At 41.4% G+C, this 21,510-nt stretch overlaps 2 protein-coding genes across 2 annotated transcripts in view; one reads left to right on the forward strand and one right to left on the reverse strand.

Annotated features, from left to right (window-relative positions):
- LOC114661942 (zinc finger protein with KRAB and SCAN domains 4-like) lies at nt 1-5,062 on the reverse strand. The gene is made up of 2 exons (XM_028815203.2): nt 4,544-5,062; nt 1-3,117 (listed from the first exon to the last, which is right to left on the reverse strand). The coding sequence occupies exons 1-2, from the start codon at nt 4,986-4,988 to the stop codon at nt 2,246-2,248; spliced, it is 1,317 nt and encodes a 438-aa protein (XP_028671036.1). The 5' UTR covers nt 4,989-5,062; the 3' UTR covers nt 1-2,245.
- A 5,618-nt stretch (nt 5,063-10,680) lies between these two features.
- The window catches only part of LOC127529833 (tripartite motif-containing protein 16-like), a 38,782-nt gene continuing 27,952 nt past the window's right edge, over nt 10,681-21,510 (forward strand). Inside the window, exon 1 of the mRNA XM_051934791.1 lies at nt 10,681-11,670. Coding sequence (XP_051790751.1) covers nt 11,092-11,670 — 579 coding nt within the window. The 5' untranslated portion in view covers nt 10,681-11,091. The remainder of the gene's footprint in view (nt 11,671-21,510) is intronic.

Here is a 21,510-nt window from a genome sequence, read left to right on the forward strand (position 1 = left end):
ATCACTTAATTAGCCCAGGAGTCCAATTAAAAGCAGAAGCTGGTTGGAACAAAAACCTGCAGACACAGGAGGGCTACAGGACCGAGGTTGGGAAACACTGTGCTAGACCCTAAAAGTGAAGTTAACTTCATCTCAGAAGGATGCATCAAACTATTAACAGCTCTGACAATTCTGGAGGGCACTCTCTGTTCTACTACAATCTCAGCATGCAGCGTCATGGAGGATCTGCGCTCCTCTGTGATAAATGGATATGCAAAATAATGTTCAGTTGTGCTAGTGTGCTGTTTCATTAAAAGGAAAGTAAAGTGCCATTTCATTATTGTTTCTTTTGTTGTAGCTGTTACTACTTACAGTAAAAAAAAAAAAACAGAAATCTGAATCAAGGAAAAATAAAAATGGTAAAAACCAAAAATCACAAAAAATAAAAATGGAGTTTGTGAAAAAATAAAAGGGATTCCATAGGGCCCTACTCACTCACTCACAGTTTGTTTTTTCTCTAATGTTTGATTCCTCTGGTATTTGTGAAGGTTTTTTCTAATACAGTGGTACCTTGAGATACGAGTGCCCCAACGTACAAGTTTGAGATACGAGCCGTCACTAGGTCGATTTTTTGTCTTGTGTTACGAGCCAAAATTTGAAATACGGAGCCATCAAAGAGCTTGTCCCCGCACATTCTGAGGAACTGGTGACAGAGGAGTTGATGGAACTACAGCCACAGCAACATACAGAGGTTCTGCAGGAGATCGGTATCGCGGAGGAGGTTCTCTCTTAAAGTGACATAAAGGAAGTGTTTGCAATGTGGGAAAAAGTTTCGAACTTTAAAGAAAAGAAACACCCTGAAAAAATTACAACTGATCATACAGCGGCGCTATTTAATGACACTTGCCTAACGCTCGACTTTATTGAAAAGAAACTGAACGTGCAGCGGCGCTATTTAATGACACTTGCCTAACTCATTTCAGAAACATTCTAAAGGGGAGGACTAAACAAAGCTCCTTGGACAGGTTTCTGTTGAAACGCCCTGCGAATAAAAGTGACGAAAGCATGGCAAAAAAGAAAAAAAACTAGTGAAGAAAATTAAGTTAAGCAAAAGTGAAGTGAAAGAAAAAAACATTACAATACGCTAATCGGCTTCGCCAACATCTGTTTATTTCTTTAGATTCTCTTTTATGTATTAGGTTTTATTTTGTTTGTATACAATATTTGTTGATTATAAATAAATGTTTTCAACATAAGAAAAATGTAACAAAAAATTGGGGGCTGGCACGAATTAATCTCATTTCAATTAATTTCAATGGGGAAAACTGATTTGAGATACAGGCATTTTGACTTACGAGCTCAGTCATGGAATGAATTAAATTCGTATCTCAAGGTATTACTATATGTGATTTTTAACTCTTTTAGGGGTATTTTTTTTTCTTTTGTCCTAAGGCTAAATATTTTTTCTAAAAAGCACAAAAAGCAATGGTTTAACACAAAAATCAACATGAAATACATATTTATGACCAATGTCACTCTCTATGTTCCATGAGCCCTTACAGTGTGTGAATTTATATTACATACCAGTTTGTCTCATCACTCACAAGCTGAAGGGCAAAAACTAAAAAGTAGTCGAGTGACTGGTAATCCGTAGTGTCCATTGGCACGCCATCTCGTCTGAAGTCCAGTTGCCAGCTTGCCTCTAATAGATCAGTCTGTGTTGTCCTCCCAGGGTGAATGTTGCAGTAGGCGTGTCAACTGCACAATCAGCTGATGCAGGTACCTGACTTTCATTTTTGATCTCCAGACCACTTGCATCAAAATTGGAGTTTGATACGTCAGAGTCCGATTCAGAAACAATACGCAAAAAATAAATAACAGAGTATTTTGCTTTGCGCATTATCATTGCTCTCTCGCCCAATGTCTGCTGTTCTAGACGTTATTTACCCTATGCTACTCATGCACACAAAGGGATTCTATGTCAAGTCAACGAGACTAACAGTCCTCCAAGCACAGAGGGTCTACCTATATCATAAATGGCGAGTTTTATTGTCATTTACAGGTTTTATCACTTCCTGTTCCAGATGTCGACTTTGACATCCGCGCTCTTGAAAACAAAAGTCGACATCCACCCTAAAAGAGTTAAGTTTTCCCAGCATGCTTGAAAGTCATTTTGCAGTCGGGACATGTGTACGATTCTTCCCTTTTGTGAAGTCTCTGGTGGTATCTGAGGTGTGTAATTCGGGTGAAAGTCTTTCCGCATTCGTTACACTGGTGTAGTTTTTAGCCAGTGTTGAGTCTTCAGATGCTTTTTAAGGCTTGCGGCCTGGGTGAAAATCTTTTTGCATTCCGTGCACTCGTATGGTTTTTCTCCTGTATGAATTCTCTGGTGTTGTTTAAGGTGACTACCTTGGATGAAAGTCTTGCTGCATTCATTGCACTTGTATGGTTTTTCTTGGGTGTGAATCCTCCGGTGTTCCCAAAGGTGTGAAGGACGCATGAAAGTCTTCCTGCATTCAGGACACTGGTGTGGTTTTTCTCCGGTGTGAATTCGCTTGTGGTATCTAAGGCTTGCAGCCAGGATGAAAGTCTTTCCACACTCGGTACATGGATATGATTTTACTCCTGTGTGAATTTTCCGATGGTCTTTAACAATGAGGGATTCGTCAGATAATTCTGAGCTTTTCTTCGAAATGGGCTGCTCGTTCACAGCATGGACTTGCTGAAACCATTCCACATAATTCTTTTGTAGTATCTTCTTATCGGTACTCTCATCTCCAGGCCGACATGTCTGCTCAGAAAAGGCCACACTGCTTTGCCCCATACTGACAGGATCTTCGTTCAAAGATTCCAAGGGAACCAAGGGCTGCTTAACAGCAGAAGAAACTTCTAATTCTGAGACCCCCACTTGAACGGTCAGTAAATTCTCGTTCTTTGACAAGACGGACCCTTGTTCTAAGCCATCATCTAAAAACGGAGGTATATCCTCTTTGGTGTCTTCTTGTTTAATCCAACAAGAAACCTGCTCAGGTACTTGGTCTTCAGTCTTTATAAAGCCAATGTCTGCAGGGGATTCTGCAGTTTTACTGCTACAGTGAGGCATTCCGTCTGCAAATTGGGAAGAGGCTTTGAAAAATCCTGTGGGGAAAAAGTATGGAACAAGACTTTAACATGTGAACTTTGTACAATTTTAGAAATCAGTAATATTACACCCTCATCTGTGTTGGAGTTTGAGCAAGGTGGCCTTTACTCAAATGGTGCTAAGGGACAGCAAGGACAGGAGTGTGGTACCGAAAACAGACCTTGCATTTGACTTGCTAACCATGGTCACAGACTGGTAGCCAGTTGACTTTGCAATCGTAACTTTGCTAGTGTCCGGCGACACGTTGTGTAAAACCCTCAAAGAGAAGACTGCAGAGAAGACCCACAACCAGAAGGTGTGACCTAAGGTGAAGAAGGAGACCTCCTGAAAAAGGAAAAGGGAGCATGCAGAAAAATCCTGTCATGAGTCTGGAGAAAGCCAACCAGGAAAGGAACCAAACATCACTCACCTCAAACCATAAGCATACTTTGATTACGAGAATTATTAACTAATTTAATAGAGAGGACAAAGCCAGCTAATGTACTATGGTATTGGTGTTAACTGAAACTAAAGATAATAATCTTGTGAAGGAGAAGTTCTGACTATTATAAGTTTCTCATCCTAAATACAAAAGGACAGAGAAGCACCTCACACACACACACACACACACACACACACACACACACACACACACACACACACAGAACTCGGTGTGGTAGGGTATGGGGGTCCCTGAGGCAAGGCAAATATAAGCTGCTGTAAGCAAGCAAGCGCCACTTGACGGCACTAGAAACTTCCTAACCAGCCACAGAACTTACTCATTTTAACCCCACAAATTGAAAATTCAGGATTATTAAGTCGTGTGCCTTTTCAATTAGGAGAGGAAAGCTCTTTCTACGCCAGGCGATAGAATGGATAAGTTATTTGCCCTTTTCTACAAAAGAGAAAAAGTGAAACTAAGCTTTCGTTATTTTATGTTTTGTGCTGTTTGTGTCTTTCGTCTTCATAGATTTATATAAATCCATCTTCTATTATACTTATGATGGAAGCTAGGCTAAGATAAGCTAAGAAGACTATTAATCCAGAAAGGGAAATTTAGGGGGTCCAGCAGCTCACAACAAAATTAAAATAAGTACATACAGATAAAATAACTAAAACACCTAATACATAAGATGAAACAGTGAAGATAAACAATAACCATAAAATACCAAAAATAGTGGTGTATTACCAATCCACAGTAATACAATGCAGTAACACAGTATTATAATATATGCACTAAATGTGATGCATAGGATGACCAGTAGCCACAGATAAAGGGCTATGGTGCCAGTCTATCACGGGGCACACATATAAATAGTCCATGCCATGAGTCACTAATCACTAACATTCGACTAACAAATACAAAACCACACAGACAGTGGCATGGCCAGGACTTCACATCTCTTGTGCCGTGAAAGCTCTCCGTCACATTCACTAACTTACCTCTCTCACTCTCGTCTCTGCATCCTTGGCCGACGGCCGCCGGTCCACACGGTGTTGCAGGTCTGTTCCGCCCGAGTGACTGATCCTCTGTTTCTGCTTCGCTATTTGCGCCAAGCCGGCTCTCCCCCACATCGCTCCTGGCGGCTGTTCCATCCTTCAATGGGTCCTCCGCACAGCTTCGCATTGCTCCCGGGTCATCACTGGAGGCTTGTAGCTGGAGTCTGAGGCTTTCGATTTCTTTTTCATGCCGAGATATTTCGAGTTGCAAACCTGAGAACTTTGTATCAACGTAGCCCGAAAACTCGGAGATAATGACCGCCACGGCTGCCGTCAATGCCTCGGCGATTTTATCGGACGAGAAGCGGTTAAACGTGACAGGTCCTTCAGAAAAACCATTCGTCTCCTCTTCGACTTTCATGGTAATCAGCATTTGCTCGCTGTTCATTGTAATAATTGTTACTTTGCAATAAATCACTTCGATCTCAGTTAACACGCCTTCTATCCCGTGCGCCGTCTCTAGTAAACCGATCACAGAGTTCACAGGCGCCGCCTGTACGACACTTGTAGTGCAATACCGCCATCAACTGGCCTGGAGTATGATCAAGAGTATAAGAGGGAGAAAAATCGCACACATTGGCTACGATAGATAGATTTTTTTTATCCCCAAGGGCAAATACATTTTTTTACAGAAGGGAGAAAAAACGAATCACGTATCATAAAATAGTTTTATTCCTGAGCTTTCAACCCCTATCAGGGGTCTTCATCAGAGGATAATGCTTAGACTTACAAGAATCAAAATAATATATATATATATGTACATACATACATACACACACACACGCAAACACACAGGTGCATCTCAGTAAATTAGAATATCATCAAAAACTTAATTTATTTCAGTAATTCAAAAAGTGAAACTCATATATTATATAGATTCAATACATACAGTGATATATTTCAAGCGTTTATTTCTTTTCATTTTGCTGATTATGGCTTATAGCTAATGAAAAACAAATTCAGTATCTCAGAAAATTACAATATCGTGAAAAAGTTTAATATTGTAGACTCCTGTTGTTGCACTCCACTCAGCTAATTAACCCAAAACACCTGCAAAGGGGCCCTGAGCCTTAAAATTCCATGCGGGGATTTCTTAACTGTGGCATTTACTTGTCCATATTGGTTTCCTCCCACAGGCCAACTGTAGCAGACCTCAGAAATTCTAGGAGTGCTGAGGCCACCACAGATTTGCATATATGCTTAATCTAAAAGGATGGAGGTTTTAGGCCAACTTGAATACAATACTGTAAATATTCCTCCCAATCAACCAAGTGTTTAGATAAAATTGAGTACTATTAGAGAAATTTGCTTAAACCCAGATTGTATTATCATCCGAACCAACAAAGCAAAGACAAACACAAAACTGCATTTATAGAGCACCAGCCTAGTCCCAGAATAGTGGAAGTGGTTTGTAGTCCAGATGAAAGTGAAGAAGACTTATGGATGAACTGAGGTGAACGTTCCACTGACAAAACAGCTTCCTAAAATAAAATAAGAATCCTACCAGCAAATCCTAAGTATGTTTTTGCTTCTGAGGTGCTCTTCTTCCAGAAGATGAGCAGCATTGAGCAGATAATTCAGATATGCACTCCAATGTCCTTTACTAGGGGAGTAGGACCAAACCTTTGGCAGTGGAGTCTGTTTTTCAAGTTGGGAATTCTTCCTTATTTTTAAATTATCAGATTTAAGTTTGAACAAAAAGGTGTCTCCTACTGCCCTGTCTTCTTCTTTTTCTTCTTCTAAGTGGGATCGATGTGCTTGACGACCTTCTCCAAACAGCTCAGTCCTGCACCTCCTCACCAGTCAAACCCTTTTCCTTCCAATCTTCTTTTGCTTTATCCATACACCTCTGCTTTGGCCTCCCTCTCTTTCTGGTTCCCGCATAATCATTTTTGTCCCACATATTCCTTGTCTCATGTCCATACCACTTCAATATACATTCCTGTACTTTCTTAGCTATCTCTCCCACTTATGTTCCTCTGATTCTCTCATTTTTTATTCTGTCCTTTTTTGCAACTCAACACATCCATGTCAACATTCTCATTTCTGCCACACCTAACTTCTCCTGCACCCCCTTTACTGCCCATATCTCAAAACCCTTACCTTTAACGTTCACCTTAGTTCTTCAGTCACTCAATACTCCTGATCTCTTCTTCCAATTGTTATATTCAAGCTATGCTCTGTGGGTTATCGCTGAATTGAATTCTCCATCTTGAGCCACCACTACTTCATCTTCATCTTTTCATACTTCTCTTTGCCATTGATGTGCTTAATCAACCTTCTCCATACAGTTCAATCTTGCAGCACCTCCTAATCAATCAAATCCTTTTCCTTCCAATCTTCTTTTGAAGATTTTACTTTATCCATCCACCTCCACTTCGGCCTCCCTTGCTTTCTCTCCCCCTTTACTTCCATTCCCATCATTGCTTTGTCCACACAGTCATTGTCTCTCCTCATCACATGTCCATACCTCTTCAACCTACATTCCTGTACTATCTTAGATATCTCTACCATGTTTGTTGTACCTCTGATTCTCTCATTTCTTATTCTGTCCTTTTTTGTAACTCCACACAATAATCTCAACATTCTCTTTTACTGTCCCTGTCTCTGCTCCATACATCACTGCTGGTCTTCCCACTGTCTTAAAAACCTGACCTTTAACCTTCACCTTACTTCTTCAGTCGCACAATACTCCGGATACTGTCTTCTAATTGTTCAATGCACACTGCACTCTGTGGTTTATCTCTGCATCTAATTCATTATCTTGGGCTTCCACTGATCTTAGATATTTAAACGTATCCATTCTTTTCAATCACTCCGCCTGCAGGCTAATGTCTAAATCCTGCTCATCATTAACATTCATATATTCTGTTTTCTTCCTATTTATCGTCAACCCTCTATCTTCTAAAGCCCTTCTCTATTCTTCCAACTTCCTGCTCCTTTCCTCTTTTCTGGTGATACTCAACACAATGTCATCATCAAAAAGCCTGCACCAGGAGGATTGGTTTTTTATCCCATGACTCGACATATCCATAAGCAGATCAAAGATTTAAGGACTTAAAGAAGACCCCCGGTGAAGACCTCTTCTAATCGGGATCTCGTCTCTTACTCCCAGCACTGCTTTTAACCTGAGTTCTGACTCCCTCATACATATTCTGGACAATCCTCACATACTTCTCTGGTCCTTCTTTCTCTCTCATGCACCTCCAGACTTCTTGATGTGACACTCTATCATAAGCCTTCCCCATGGATTTATATAGAGCAGGGATGTCAAACTCCAGTCCTGGTGGGCCGCAATGGCTGCAGGTTTTCATTCTAATCACCTTCTTAATTAGTGACCTGTTTTTGCTGCTAATTAACTTCTTTTGCCTTAGTTTTAATTAACTCGACTCAGACCCCTTAGTTCTTTCTATTTCCTTAATTAGCAGCCAAACAATAATGAGACACAAAACGAGCAAACAGGTGACCAGCTGACCACATTATCTGAACATATAGAAAGATGAGGGTCTTGGTAAGGTTGATCTCTCAGGTCAATAATCATAAACAGAAAATCAACAGTTTGGGAAATGTCTGCTGTAGCAAAATGAGAGCACCAGCAAGCCGTGGAATTAAGTAACGGGTTTGATTAACAGCAAGAACTGGCTTCTCATTAAGAAACTGGTTGAGGTGAAATTGGTTGGAGTTTGAAACCCCAGTTTAGCTGGTCATCTGTTGGCTCGTTTCACATCTCATTTCTGTTTGGCTGCCATTTAATGAAGAAAAAAATAAATTGAGAGGACTGAATTCTTAAAAACAGGGCTGTGAAAATGAAGGGGAAAGGAGTTAATTAGCAGTGAGGCCCACCAGGACCACTGAGGCCCACCAGGACCAGAGTTGGACACCTGTGATATAGAGAAATGAATAAAACAAACACACAAAAGTACAATACCAACAAACTGTCAGTAAGTCATTATCCAACCCACTTTATCCTAACACAAGGTCACCTGGAGCCAATCCCAGCCAACATAGGAACAAAACCCGAGCAGGGCGCTAGCCCACCGCAGGGCACACACACCAAGCACAAACTAGGGATAATTTAGGATCACCAATGCACCTAACCTGCATGTCTTTGGACTGTGGGAGGAAACCCACACAGACACGGGGAGATCATGCAAACTCCACGCATAGAGGACCCGGGAAGTGAACCCGGGTCTCCTTACTGTGAGGCAGCAGCGCTACCACTGAGCTGCTCACCAACAAACTGAATTCTACAAAAATTTCTACTTAAAGACATAGCCCGAGATTATACTGGAAATCTACAAAACAAGAAAACAGAAAACAAGCTTTACACAGGAACACGAAAAATAAGCATTTTTATGTGGCATTGCTACACAATGACCTGCAAATATGTCGACTGGGAAGTATATACTGACTGGGTGACAAGAGTGTGGATGCATGCTTGTTCCTTCCTTTTGCTGACATAGTTGCTTCTCCCCTAAGCTGGCTAAGCTGTATATAGCAGGTTAGTAAAATGCCTGGAGAGCTAAATTAAATACAATCAGTCATTTAAATATGTCAGTAGGGAAAATGATGATTATTAGACAATCATCTACTACCATCCAACCTCTGCTCCTTAGGGACAAGCTGACAGAGATGGGAGTAGATTCATACCTAGTGGCATTGATCGTGGACTATCTTACAAACAGACCTCAGTATGTGCGTCTCGGGAACTGCAGGTCTGACATTGTGGTCAGCAGCACAGGAGCGCCGCACGGGACTGTACTTTCTCCGGTCCTGCTCAGCCTATATACATCGGACTTCCAATATAACTCGGAGTCCTGCCACGTGCAAAAGTTCGCTGACAACACTGCTATCATGGGCTGCATCAGGAGTGGGCAGGAGGAGGAGTATAGGGACCTAATCAAAGACTTTGTTAAATTGTTCGACTCAAACCACCTACACTTGAACACCAGCAAAACCAAGGAGCTGGTGATGGATTTTAGGAGGCCTAGACCCCTCCTGGACCCCATGATCATCAGAGGTGACTGTGTGCAGAGGGTACAGACCTATAAATACCTGGGAGTGCAGCTGGATGATAAACTGGACTGGACTGCCAATACTGATTCTCTGTGCAAGAGAGGACAGAGCCGGCTATACTTCCTTAGAAGACTGGCGTCCTTCAACATCTGCAATAAGATGCTGCAGATGTTCTATCAGATGGTTGTGGCGAGTGCCCTCTTCTACGCCGTGGTGTGCTGGGGAGGCAGCATTAAGGAGAAGGACGCCTCACGGCTGGACAAACTGGTGAGGAAAGCAGGCTCTATTGTTGGCACGGAGCTGGACAGTTTGACATCCGTGGTGGAGCGACGGGCGCTCAAAAGGCTCCTGTCAATCATGGAGAATCCACTGCATCCACTGAACAGGATCATCTCCAGACAGAGGAGCAGCTTCAGCGACAGACTGCTGTCACTGTCCTGCTCCACTGACAGACTGAGAAGATCGTTCCTCCCCCAAACTATGCGACTCTTCAGTTCCACACGGGGAGGTAAACGTTAACATTATACAAAGTTATTGTCTGTTATACCTGCATTTTTATTACTCTTTAATTTAATATTGTTTTTGTATCAGTATGCTGCTGCTGGAGTATGTGAATTTCCCCTTGGGATTAATAAAGTATCTATCTATCTATCTATCTATCTATCTATCTATCTATCTATCTATCTATCTATCTATCTATCTATCTATCTATCTATCTATCTATCTATCTATCTATCTATCTGCTCAATAATAAATGTTATTCTTCTGTGTTGTAGAGGAAAGCTGGACAGCAGGGATAACAGAAGGCTATTTTTTACCTTCCAGATCAATAGAACCATGGCTGGGAAAACATTGCAAAAATTGCATCAGGCCTCCAGATCAACAGCAGGCAGCTGCAAAGGCACCTGGGAAATGCAGTTCCTGCAGGAGGTAAGTGTTTTATAAAGCTGAAGTGCTTCCCAACTGAATGGCAATGGCACTGGGAGTACTTATATAACAGCCTCCCTGTCCTCAGTCAAGGGAGTTTGGAGTGAGAAGAGGAGGAGGAGGATGAAGAGGAGGCAGAGAATTGACAAAAGTACTGTATGTTAGGAGATTGCAAAGAGTGATCTAATATGTTGTGTGTATGTGGCTGAGCTATCTGTAGAGTTCTAGTTAAGAGTGGAAGATTTTATGAGGGGGCTAACAATTAAAAAACTGGTTTTTGCTGATGAACAGCATTTTTTTCCCAACTGTTAGTAAAATGTTCATGAATGTTGGGGGTGAAGAGATGAAATAGATTAAAAAAAAGAAAAAAAAACTTTGTTCTCAACCAGTTGTGTTTGTGGAAGGCGTGAATCTTCTCTTGTGGGCTTGACTACAGTACTTCACTCACGCTGGCGTCATACCATTGTTCCACCTGAAAATTAGCAGGAAGTACTCGGTTTCCATTCAGTTTACCAGACGCTCTCTGAGGCTTTTCTCTCTGAAAGACAATGGCGGAAAACTATATTTTAAGATTACAGGACGAGTTTGTCTGCTGCCTGTGTCTGGAGTTACTGAGGAATCCTGTGTCCTTGCTCTGTGGGCACAGTTTCTGCAAAGAGTGCATCGAAAGGTTTTGGAATAGTGGTGAGGAATTCTTATGGCGCTGTCCTACGTGTGATTTTCAATACTCGGACAGACCCGTGCTCAATATTAACATCATTCTGAATAAGATTGCAAGGGATCTGAGTGCTCTTATGCTTCCTGAGACTGAGAGTGCTCCTGGATCGCAGGTTATCGAATGCGATGTCTGTGTGGACGGCAGGAGTAGAGCGGTGAAATCCTGTTTGACTTGCCGGGCCTCTTTCTGTGACATTCACATCCAGTCGCACCAGAATTGCACCACTTGGAGGAATCACAGACTGGTACGGCCCAGTGGAAACCTCCAGGAGAGCTTCTGCATCAGGCATCAGAAGCTGCTCGAGCTGTTTTGCAGAACTGATCAGACATGCATCTGTTCCCACTGTGGGATTACTGAACACCGGGGACATGATCTTACGAGTGTTGAAGCGGAGAGGGTGGAGAAAGAGGTGAGAGTTCTGCTTATGTAATTTGAGCTAATGCTTACATTCTGAAAATTTTAATGGCAGCTTCCCTTAAATGGGACAATTTTTTTTTTTAAAGTTTTGCTTCCTGAAACATTTTTGGTTATTATGTTAGATAGTTTCAAGCTGAACACAAATATAATTTCAGACTGACTGCATCATTGTTGGAATTTGAAGAAACATGAAATGAACTTTTCTTGAATTTAATGTGTTTAATCACTTAATGATTATAACACATTCGTTCAATTGAGCTAAAAATGTTTTGCTGCTGATTTTCGTTTATACTCGGCACCTGATGCTTCTGATTTCAATGTCCAGCAATAATCAGCAAGCATTGATGGATTTACCTTGCCTTAATACCATGCTTTTCCGTCATTGCAGAGTCCTGGTTAAAACCTTCCACAATGTTTGTCATTGAATGCATCAAGATTAACAGATAGGAAGTCCAAGTGTGACCGCAGAAAATGTATCTTTAGCAACAGGTTACACTTCATAGTTTTGTATGCTCGAAGCATGTTGAATATAGTTTGGTGCTCTGTAGTTGGAAAGATAATCCTCAAAAATACCTTTGAATGTCTCCAGCCCCAGTAGCAGATCTTTAAACTGATGGTCATAGATGACGTGTCCAACAAAAATGCCTTCCTTAGTCTTGGCCTCAGCTATTCATGGACATTAGTCTCAGGTATTGAAATCCTTCACCCACCTTGTTCATCACTTTCATGAAATATTTCATCAGTCCAAGTTTTATGTGAAGAGGTGCCAACAATATCTTTGTTGGGTTGGCACACTTATGGAGCAGCCAGTTCTTTTTAACGTGATGAGACTCTTTAGCACGGCTGTCATATTTGTAAATAAAGTAACGGGACCCGGTGTATCTGAACTGCACTCGCAGTAGTAAGGCCAATACTTTAAGATCACTACATATGTTCCTGTTGTACAGGGAGAGTCACTCGAAAGAGGCCCCAAATATTCTGTTGTAACTCCCGTTAGGATGAAGTAATCTGAACCCAAAAAATTCGCTCTATACCTTGACGTATGTGTCTTCGACTGCATTACATGCAATGCTGGAAGTGGTTTCCGTTTTCTGCCAGACACATTTCGACGTGGCACTCCATGTTCCTGAACGTATCGGCAAGCTTCTTGGAGGGAATAGCAGCAATTTCACGTTGGTTGTTTTCTTTCAAATCTTCCACAGTGCGAGGCTTGTTCCGATAGACTTTTCCTTTGAGCAAACCCCAAATGAAGAAGTCAGGTAGTGTCAGATCCAGTGACAGTGGTAGCCAAAGCCCCTTTGAAGTTACCCTGTTGCCGAAGAAGGACTCAATTTCTGCCGTGCTCCTTGCCAATGTGTGACACGTTGCTCCATCTTGATGGAAGTATCCTTCCGTTAATCTCACAATCATTCAGTTGATTCTGACATCGCTTAAACGAATTAGTGACCCAATAGGTTCGCACCATGAAGATGCTCTGCTCAATACTGTACACCACCATCCTGATGAGAAGTCGAGTGACTGAGTGAAGAGGTACGGGTGGTAGGCACCCAGAAGTTGTAAACGGAGGTTAAATTTCACAACGCTTGTCTGGCGGCAACCTCATCACTCCGACTCAGGGCCATCCCAGCTTGTTCGAAGCTCCATATACTGAGGAGCACATTGCAGGTTGTTTTGTTCAGATTGCTTGTACTTGTTGTACTTTATATTTATACTTAAAATATGAAAGAAAATCACCAAAAGAAGTAATTGCAATAAAATGATACATGATAGGAAAATTTTAAGGGATTTTGTGGCAGGGAAAAATTCCATATGATACACCCAAAAGTGTTCAGGAAGCAAAATCTTCATTGTCCATTTGCTTTTAAATTCAACAGGAGCAAGCCATTCTGTAATTGTTTTATTTATCTCTGTTGTCTGAGTTGTGTGCTATCTGCATAACCATGGAAATTGGTTTTCTGCAGTGGGTCCATCTATCCATCCATTTTCTGATTATTATTTGTGTCTGGGTCATGGGGGCAACAATCTAAGCAATGATGCCCTGACATTCCTTTTCCCCATCCGCTCCTCTGGGTGGTGAGGATACCGAGGTGTTCCCAGTCCAACTGAGAAACATAATCTCTCCAGAGTGTCCTGGGTCTACCCTGAGGTCTCCTCCGAGTTGGACACGCCTGACGCACCTCTCAAGGGTAGCGTCTAGGAGGAATCCTAATCAGACACCCAAATCACCTTATCTGACTCCTTTCAATGTGGTTAAGCAGCAGCTGTATTCTGAACTCCTCCCGAATGTCTGCACTTCTCACTCTCTCTCTAATGGAGTCCAGTCACCATGCAAATGAAACTTATTTCTGCTGCTTGTATCTGCAATCTACTTCTTTCGGTCACCATTCAAATCTCGTGAGCTTAGGTGAGGATAGGAATGTAGATCATCCTTTTGGCTCAGCTCCCTCTGCACCAGAACTGACTTGTACAATATTTGCATCACAGCAGACACTCCTTTTATTTACCTCTCGATCCCCCTATCTGTTTGTTCCTCACTCGTGAAGAAGATCACAAGATAATTATGGTGTGTTCCAGTTACCTCGGATATTGGAGCTGGGAATAACGTCACACCCAGGTTATCTGCGTTATAGTAAAACATTCAGAAAACAATGCATTACGATGTATTTTGTGTATCCGAATACTGTAGTAGCATGTCTACAGATAGAAGTTGGACCATACTGTGTGTACGATTGATTTAATGAGACATAGACAGACAGAAGGGCTAATATACAGTGCAATACTACAATTCTCACTAAAATCCATGCTGTATGTCGCCATTTTGGATTGGCGTCAGGATCTGACATAGACTTGACAAACCAGCCCAAAGTTTCCGAGTTGAAATTCCAACTTTCCATTCCAAACAAACTGCAGCATTAAACTCCTCTACTTGAGGAAGCACCCTATCCCTTTTTCTGGCATCCCTTTTTCTGGCTGAGAACCATGAACCTGGACTTCAAGGTGCTGATCCTCATCCATCACACTCCGCTGCAAGCCACCTGGGTAATTGGTCACCATAAGAGACTTGTCACGTTACTGTCTGTAACAATGTATTATAATAAACATACATATTCAGCACTCTGAATTTGTAGATCAAGCTCTAGGTGTGATGAATCTCAGTTTGGAAACGTTTAGAATTGATTTAGTCTGTTTTCGGAATTTAGTTAAGTGTCTTTCTCATTTATTCATTTGATCATTTTAAGGAAGCCATTTTGGGTAAGTGTTTCGTTTTTATTTTCTAGAGTTATGTCCTAAAAATTATGAAACAGTGGGTACCAAAAGTAATGGACCAAGAACTGATCCTGATAGCATACCACACTTTATAATACCACATAGTTTGTATATTTGACTGACAATTGTTAACTGGCAAAGAATTGAACTCAATTCAAGGCAGAAGCTTCGGCTTTAAGGCATTACTAGTCTTTGTTAGCCTCCATTTGTCCCTTTTGTCCACACTACCCATTTTTTTAACTCCTGAAAATGAAGACATTTTCAAAATGCTCTCCAGAGCTGTATACTTCTGCAAAGGCCGGCTTAATGTTGTAATGTGGACAGGTGAAATCAGACTTTTCAAAAACCAGACTCTAATCACACTCCGATTTTTTTGGGCTTATTATGCAGACCATCCACCTCATTACAACATGTCATCTTAGTTGGTGACCCTTCATAGAAATAAGCCGTATTCTAGCCTAGAGGACACAGAGGAGTTCCTACCAATGGCCTTTGTTATGTTGCTTACCTGTATGCATCTAAAATTTATTTTGCAAAGTTTGAATGCTTCATTCCTGTGCAGAAGGCAAATAATTTACTTGTCGTTGTCATTTTGTGATAAATCCCATGGTGTTACCGTCCCCTCGAGGGATTTTATTTTGCTCTTGCTGCATGCCCAGTCTAGGTGAACAGCTATATCATTTGTATTTTTTCTCATATTAGTGTGAGCAGAGATATTTTCATAAATGATAAGAAGATACTAGTGTGGATGGTGATCATTTTAGTTTAGAAATACCGTTTTAAAAAGAAAATGTAGTAGTGTAGACACAGCCTAAGTCTTAACTGGTTTGACAGAGCCATGACTATCCCTTATCCTTCAGATATTCATTGAAATATTGTAAAATAAATAAACAGACCAGATGACACAAGGGGTGTCAGAGTGCACGCGACATCAGACTAGTAAAATGGTTTACCATGATGACCCAAACGATGACCCAAAGCCAATAGCCAGCCCCTTTTAATGGACAAGCATACTAAGGAAACGAAAATGCAAACTGAAAAAAGACACAATAGGACCAAAGTGGTCAAAGTTGGTGAATCCCAACAGTGCGTGTCTAGAGTGTTGAAGTGGGTCCTTGAATGAGCTCTATCTGGGTTTGCTGGTGCTTATACAGGGTGGCGCATGGAAATTTTGGAAATAGGTGTTGGCAACCCTAGGGCATCAGCAGTTGTTTGGGACCAATGCGACCTCATTTAGAACCCCTTGCCAATAGTTATAATGGAGCAGTGGAGTGGAGCGCAGAGAGCATTCGCTGTGAAAGCCCCTTTTATGAGAATGGTGATAGGGAATTTCGGCGTCATTACCAGTTGGGACATCATGATCATGTCCTGTCTGGTCATGCAATTACAACATGGGTACGTAATTTCATAGATATGGGTTCAGACTTAAAAAAGAAGTCCCCAGGTGGAGCTACTTCACATACTGCCTGACAATCGATGGCAGCTATTCGACGATTGTTTGAAAGGTGCGTCATTTCACGCAAAGGTAACATTCCATGGCCTCTGAGATCTCCAGAACTCACTGTTTATGATTTTTTTCTGTGGGGTCATCTTAAAAGCCAAGTGTACCGCACACGTCCTGCAACCATTGCTGAACTAAAAAGGAGGATTGAAGAGAAAATCGCTGGCATTCCTCTTGACATGTTATGTCAAGCAATGGAGAATTTCCACAACAGGCTGTCAGAATGTGTACAGGGAAATGGACAACACCTTCATGAAGTTTTCTTCAAAACATAAAATGAATATTGAGTACCATCATTAATCGCATATCCTGTACAATACATTTCATCATTAAATATATTTTGTAATGTGTTTATTCGTGCATTAAACATCAATTGAAAATTTTCCATTTCCCTGCGCCACCCTGTATATGTTCCAGGTTGGGGCTCGACTTCAGGCGAAAGTGACGTTGGTCAAACCATCAGGTCCACAGATTAAAGAGCAGAAGATGTTAATGACAGCCTCTCTGAAGTATCTGAAAATCATACGGAGGCTTCAGAGCACTTCACACTCACCTCTCTAGTAAAATCTCCTGGCCATTTGTATTAACGTCACACCAACTCACAAGATGGTTCAAAGACGTCTGTTCAATTTTTATTTTTCACTGCTAAGGATTGTCAATGACGAGAGCAGAGACTTTTAATGTCTGGTGTTTAAAAAAATTTAAATGTCCCATACAACAAACAACAAGTTTTAATAAAATAAGATAAGACGATTCAATCATAGTGCCCCGCCTCTTCTATTCCCTTTTTACATTTAATCATTATTATCTCTCCAGTTATTAATATCATTATTAGCTTTCCTCTTTTCTTAACAATTATTTGGGGCTCTACAGGTATGAAAAATAAAAAATTCAAAACAGGCCTTGTCATTTCTCCTCAAATGTTTTCTTTGTTCTCAATTTGTTAAAACTGAGTAGACAGAAAATAAAGGCTTAATGCCCTACTTTGCTATAAAAGAGGTGAGCACATTTGCAAAAGAAGATAAAATCTTTAAATTAACATAAGACATTATTACTCTACCATGGAATGAGATATTTCAATCACTAATACTTTTTATTGATTATACTAGCCGTGTCCTACGGCTTCGTCCGCGTAGTAGTGAAACAGGACAGGCCCTGCCCGGCTCCCCACTCCTGACGTCACACATCCCCCTCCCCTTGGCCCGCAGCCTCTGTCTCGGATTAGTGCGAATATATTACTCCAGCAAGCGAACTATGATTCTTAGCACGATGAGAGAAGTCACAAAATCAACCAGAATGTTCAAGCAATCTATATAAAACAACCCAATCTAAATCCGTTAAGTAGTTCTCTCGTTCGCTAACTAAGCAAATATTAGTTACGCACCAAGGCTGGAGCGTGAGTGAGGAGGGCCCCGCCCCCCTTCCCTTTGGCCCATTGTATGGATCACGGATTTGCGCAAATAAATCAGTATAGCGGGTGAACTGTGATGCATAGCATAATGAGAGAAGTAAACTATAGAAAAGATACGATCTAAATCCGTTAAGTAGTTCTCTCATGAAAAGCAGACAGATAGACAGGCAGGCAGACAGACAGTCGTTGGATTTTATATATATAGAGATACTGAGGAGCTCACAATGAACGAGCTCTCTACGAAGAAAAGACGCCGTCACGGTCAACATTGTTACTATTTGTGGCTCGTCTGACTAAGGGGTTTGCATTTCATATTCTGCATGTAGCATGGATCTGGGTTTAAGTCCAAGAAGAGTTCTGGAATAAGAGCGTCACATCACCCAACTGGAAAGAACCCGATTAGGAGTCATATGTATATTCTAAACTGACAAAAAATTTTGAGAGATACTATGGGAGATTTGCATAAGAGATTTCTTTTTCTGAACTGGAATAATTTACCTTTGGAATCACCACGAAAAATGCAAGGTGATCAGTAAGTAACAAAGTCGTCTTAGTCACATCACAGCAAAATAAACCATTTCCCTAAATAAAAATAATAGTTCTCCTGTTGGTACCATTTGATAAAAAGCGCAGAAACAATAATAAAGGGTCTGGGGCAATCAAAAGCAAAGCCCATCCATATTACTAACCGAGAATGCTAAACCGGATGATGGACGCAGGCACATCCGGCAATGGGCCGTAGCTGCAGAAAGACGTACTGCGCAGGCGCAAAAAGAGTCCGCGAGGGTCGGCTGAGGAGCCGAGAAAGGCGGATAGAAGAGGGCGAGAGAGGCGGATGAGGGGCCGCGAGAGGCGGACAAGACCACAGAAAAAAGGAGTGAGCACAGGAAAAATTGAGAAATGAGGCGCAAAGAGCACCGAAAAAAGGAAACGGCACATAAAAAGTATTCAAACGCAAGCAAAGCACGAAACACATTGCACACGAAACTAGACCCAAAAAAAAAAAAAAAAAAAAAAGAGGCTCGCGCACAACAGCAAGGCACCCCCCCCCCCCTACAGGCACCGGACGGGACACACCAAGAGGGGGATTCAACAAGCCCATGGAACACAAAAAAAAGAACACAAAACCACCCCACAGACCCTTCAAGCAAGGGACGGGACACACACAAACAGGGGGATTCAACAAGACACAGGAACACAAAAAGAAAGAAGACGCTCGCGCGACAACAATCCTCAACCCCCCCAACACACACACACACACACATCCATAAGAAGTGACACCCAAAGCCACATATTCTAAAGTGAACATCAACACCTTCACACTAGACAGCATAGGTGTCAGCATTGGTGGATCTCCTTACAATAAAGCACTATTAACCGTTCAACTGCAGAAAAAGAAACATATTAACAGTGACTGCGATCCTTCTTATTACTTATCCATATTTCGCATGCTGAGAAAGAAACAAGTCATGAATACACGGTCACGGGTACAAAACGAAAAGGAAAGGATAACAGGAACAAACACACGAAAACGAAAGAAACAACAAAATAGACGGCTATGCAGCATAGGTGGATCTCATTACAATAAGGCACTATTAACCGTTCAACCGCAGAAAAGGCTCCATATTAACAGTGAGTGCAATTCTCCTTATTACTTATCCATATTTCTAAAAGAAAAAATGTCTCGACTCCAAAAACGCAAAGCTCAACTAAAGCTTCTAACTAACGATGTACCTAAAAGTAAAAACTTTATGAACTGCATTAGATCCTACAATGGTTCATTTGCTTTTGCATATACCGGAGTAAATATCAGGCCACCAAAAGGCAATGGCCCATACTACTTTCGCATATGTGCACAAATACTGCATCGCATTGGAACAGTGCACCCTGAAACAAATCAACAACACAAATATGCACAAATCTACATCCTGGATCCACATGACGCAAACTATCAATCAAAGTGCTGCATCGCAACAGGCACGGATTCAAAACGAAACACCTCCCGTCTCAGACATACGTTAATGGCAGCGAAGGCTACAACGGGCTTCTCACACAGCACAGGCAAATCGATTACAGCTCCAAAACAACACGTCCCAAATACTACATATGCAACAACGCGCCTCTCAAACGGCACAAGCAAAACATACACCAGGAAAATTCATTCGGATTAATGAATGTCATTTGCAATCATTGTCATTCAGTTCACTTCCCTGAAGAAACAGCTGGCAATACAAGTAATACATTTACACGTTGTTGTCAAAAGGGTCAAATTAGACTGCCTTCTTTACATTCATATACTGAATATCTACAGAAGCTTATAACTGACGATGTACCTGAAAGTGAAATCTTTATCAACTACATTAGATCCTACAAATCGGTATCCACTATGAACATTAACGGTGGCACTGCACGTGACATCCGTCTTGAAAAAATGTTGTTTATTGATGAATGTTCAATGGCATGAAGTCACTTACTCAACACCATTCATAAACTTCTACAAACGTTTATGAATAATAATATTCGATTTGAAGGAAAGGTACTTTTATGAGGAAGAGATTTTAGACAGTGATTAGCTATTCTTCCAGATGCCATGCACTCAGCTATTGTTCAGTGCACCTTAAAATACGCAGACAATTGGCATTGCTTTCAAAAGATACAGTTAGTAAAAAAGATACGATGTCCAGAACCAGATCATAACAATTGCTTATTACAACTGAGAGATGGTACACTCACCAATACAGCTGGACTTCAGCCACATATTATTACAATTCCTCAAGCCTTTATCTGCGACAACTTAGTTACAGAGACATTTGGAACAGCAATCTCATTAGACCAAATGCCGCTTTTAACACAACGCACTATATTATGTCCAAAAAATATTAATATGGAAAACATTAATACCCAAGTCATTCCATTACTTCCTGGAGAGACACAACTCTTTCTAAGCTCTGACAAACTTGACTCTGATCACAACAATAACCATCTTAAATGACCTTACAAGTTCTGAGCTGGAATTACCTTTTACACTTAAACGGCGTGTACAAAGAAATTTTCAAATAAACCTTTACACTGTGCCACACACTTTATTGTTTGCTTTCTATTTGCATCATCTACACCGTCACGCTATTCTATATCTCATTCATACATCACGCTCTTTGTCATTCCCAACACCAGGGGTTGGCGAGCGAAGCGAGCAGGGGGCGGAGCCCCCTAGTATATTATAAATAGCTCACAAGGCACAAAAGAAACGTGTGGTAACGCAATTAGGAAACTGGTCCCAGTGAATACGTCAAGTCTGTTCCAAAATGGCAGTGGTTCTGTTTAAGATGGCTTCTGGGAGAAAGAGGCAGATACAGAGGGGTTGACCCTGGTAGTGATGTCATAGATGGCAGCACGTCAATCTTCATTTCTGCAGAGGGGAAAGAAGAGGAGATACCATTATTGCTTTGTAGCGAGTTCCTCTTATGTTAGATGAGGAGCCCTGCACACACAAAAATCTCCTACTCTTAGGAAAAATATTTCTATTAGGAACGGAAACCGACAGAACCTTAGTCTTGTCCTCACAGGTGGCGCAATGGTAGTGCTTCTGCTTTGCAGTAAGGTGACTGTGGAAGATTGTGGGTTCGCTTCCCGGTTCCTCCCTGTGTGGATAG

The sequence above is a fragment of the Erpetoichthys calabaricus genome, chromosome 12 (genome assembly GCF_900747795.2).
Source record: "Erpetoichthys calabaricus chromosome 12, fErpCal1.3, whole genome shotgun sequence".
NCBI lineage: Eukaryota > Metazoa > Chordata > Cladistia > Polypteriformes > Polypteridae > Erpetoichthys > Erpetoichthys calabaricus.

Bases quoted from the DNA above. Each gene is read 5' to 3' on its own strand.
- LOC114661942 (XM_028815203.2), bottom strand. From the start codon at position 4,988: ATGAACAGCGAGCAAATGCTGATTACCATGAAAGTCGAAGAGGAGACG. The intron at 3,118-4,543 runs GTAAGTTAGTGA...TTTTCCCCACAG, and splicing joins CAGAGACGAGAGTGAGAGAG to GATTTTTCAAAGCCTCTTCC.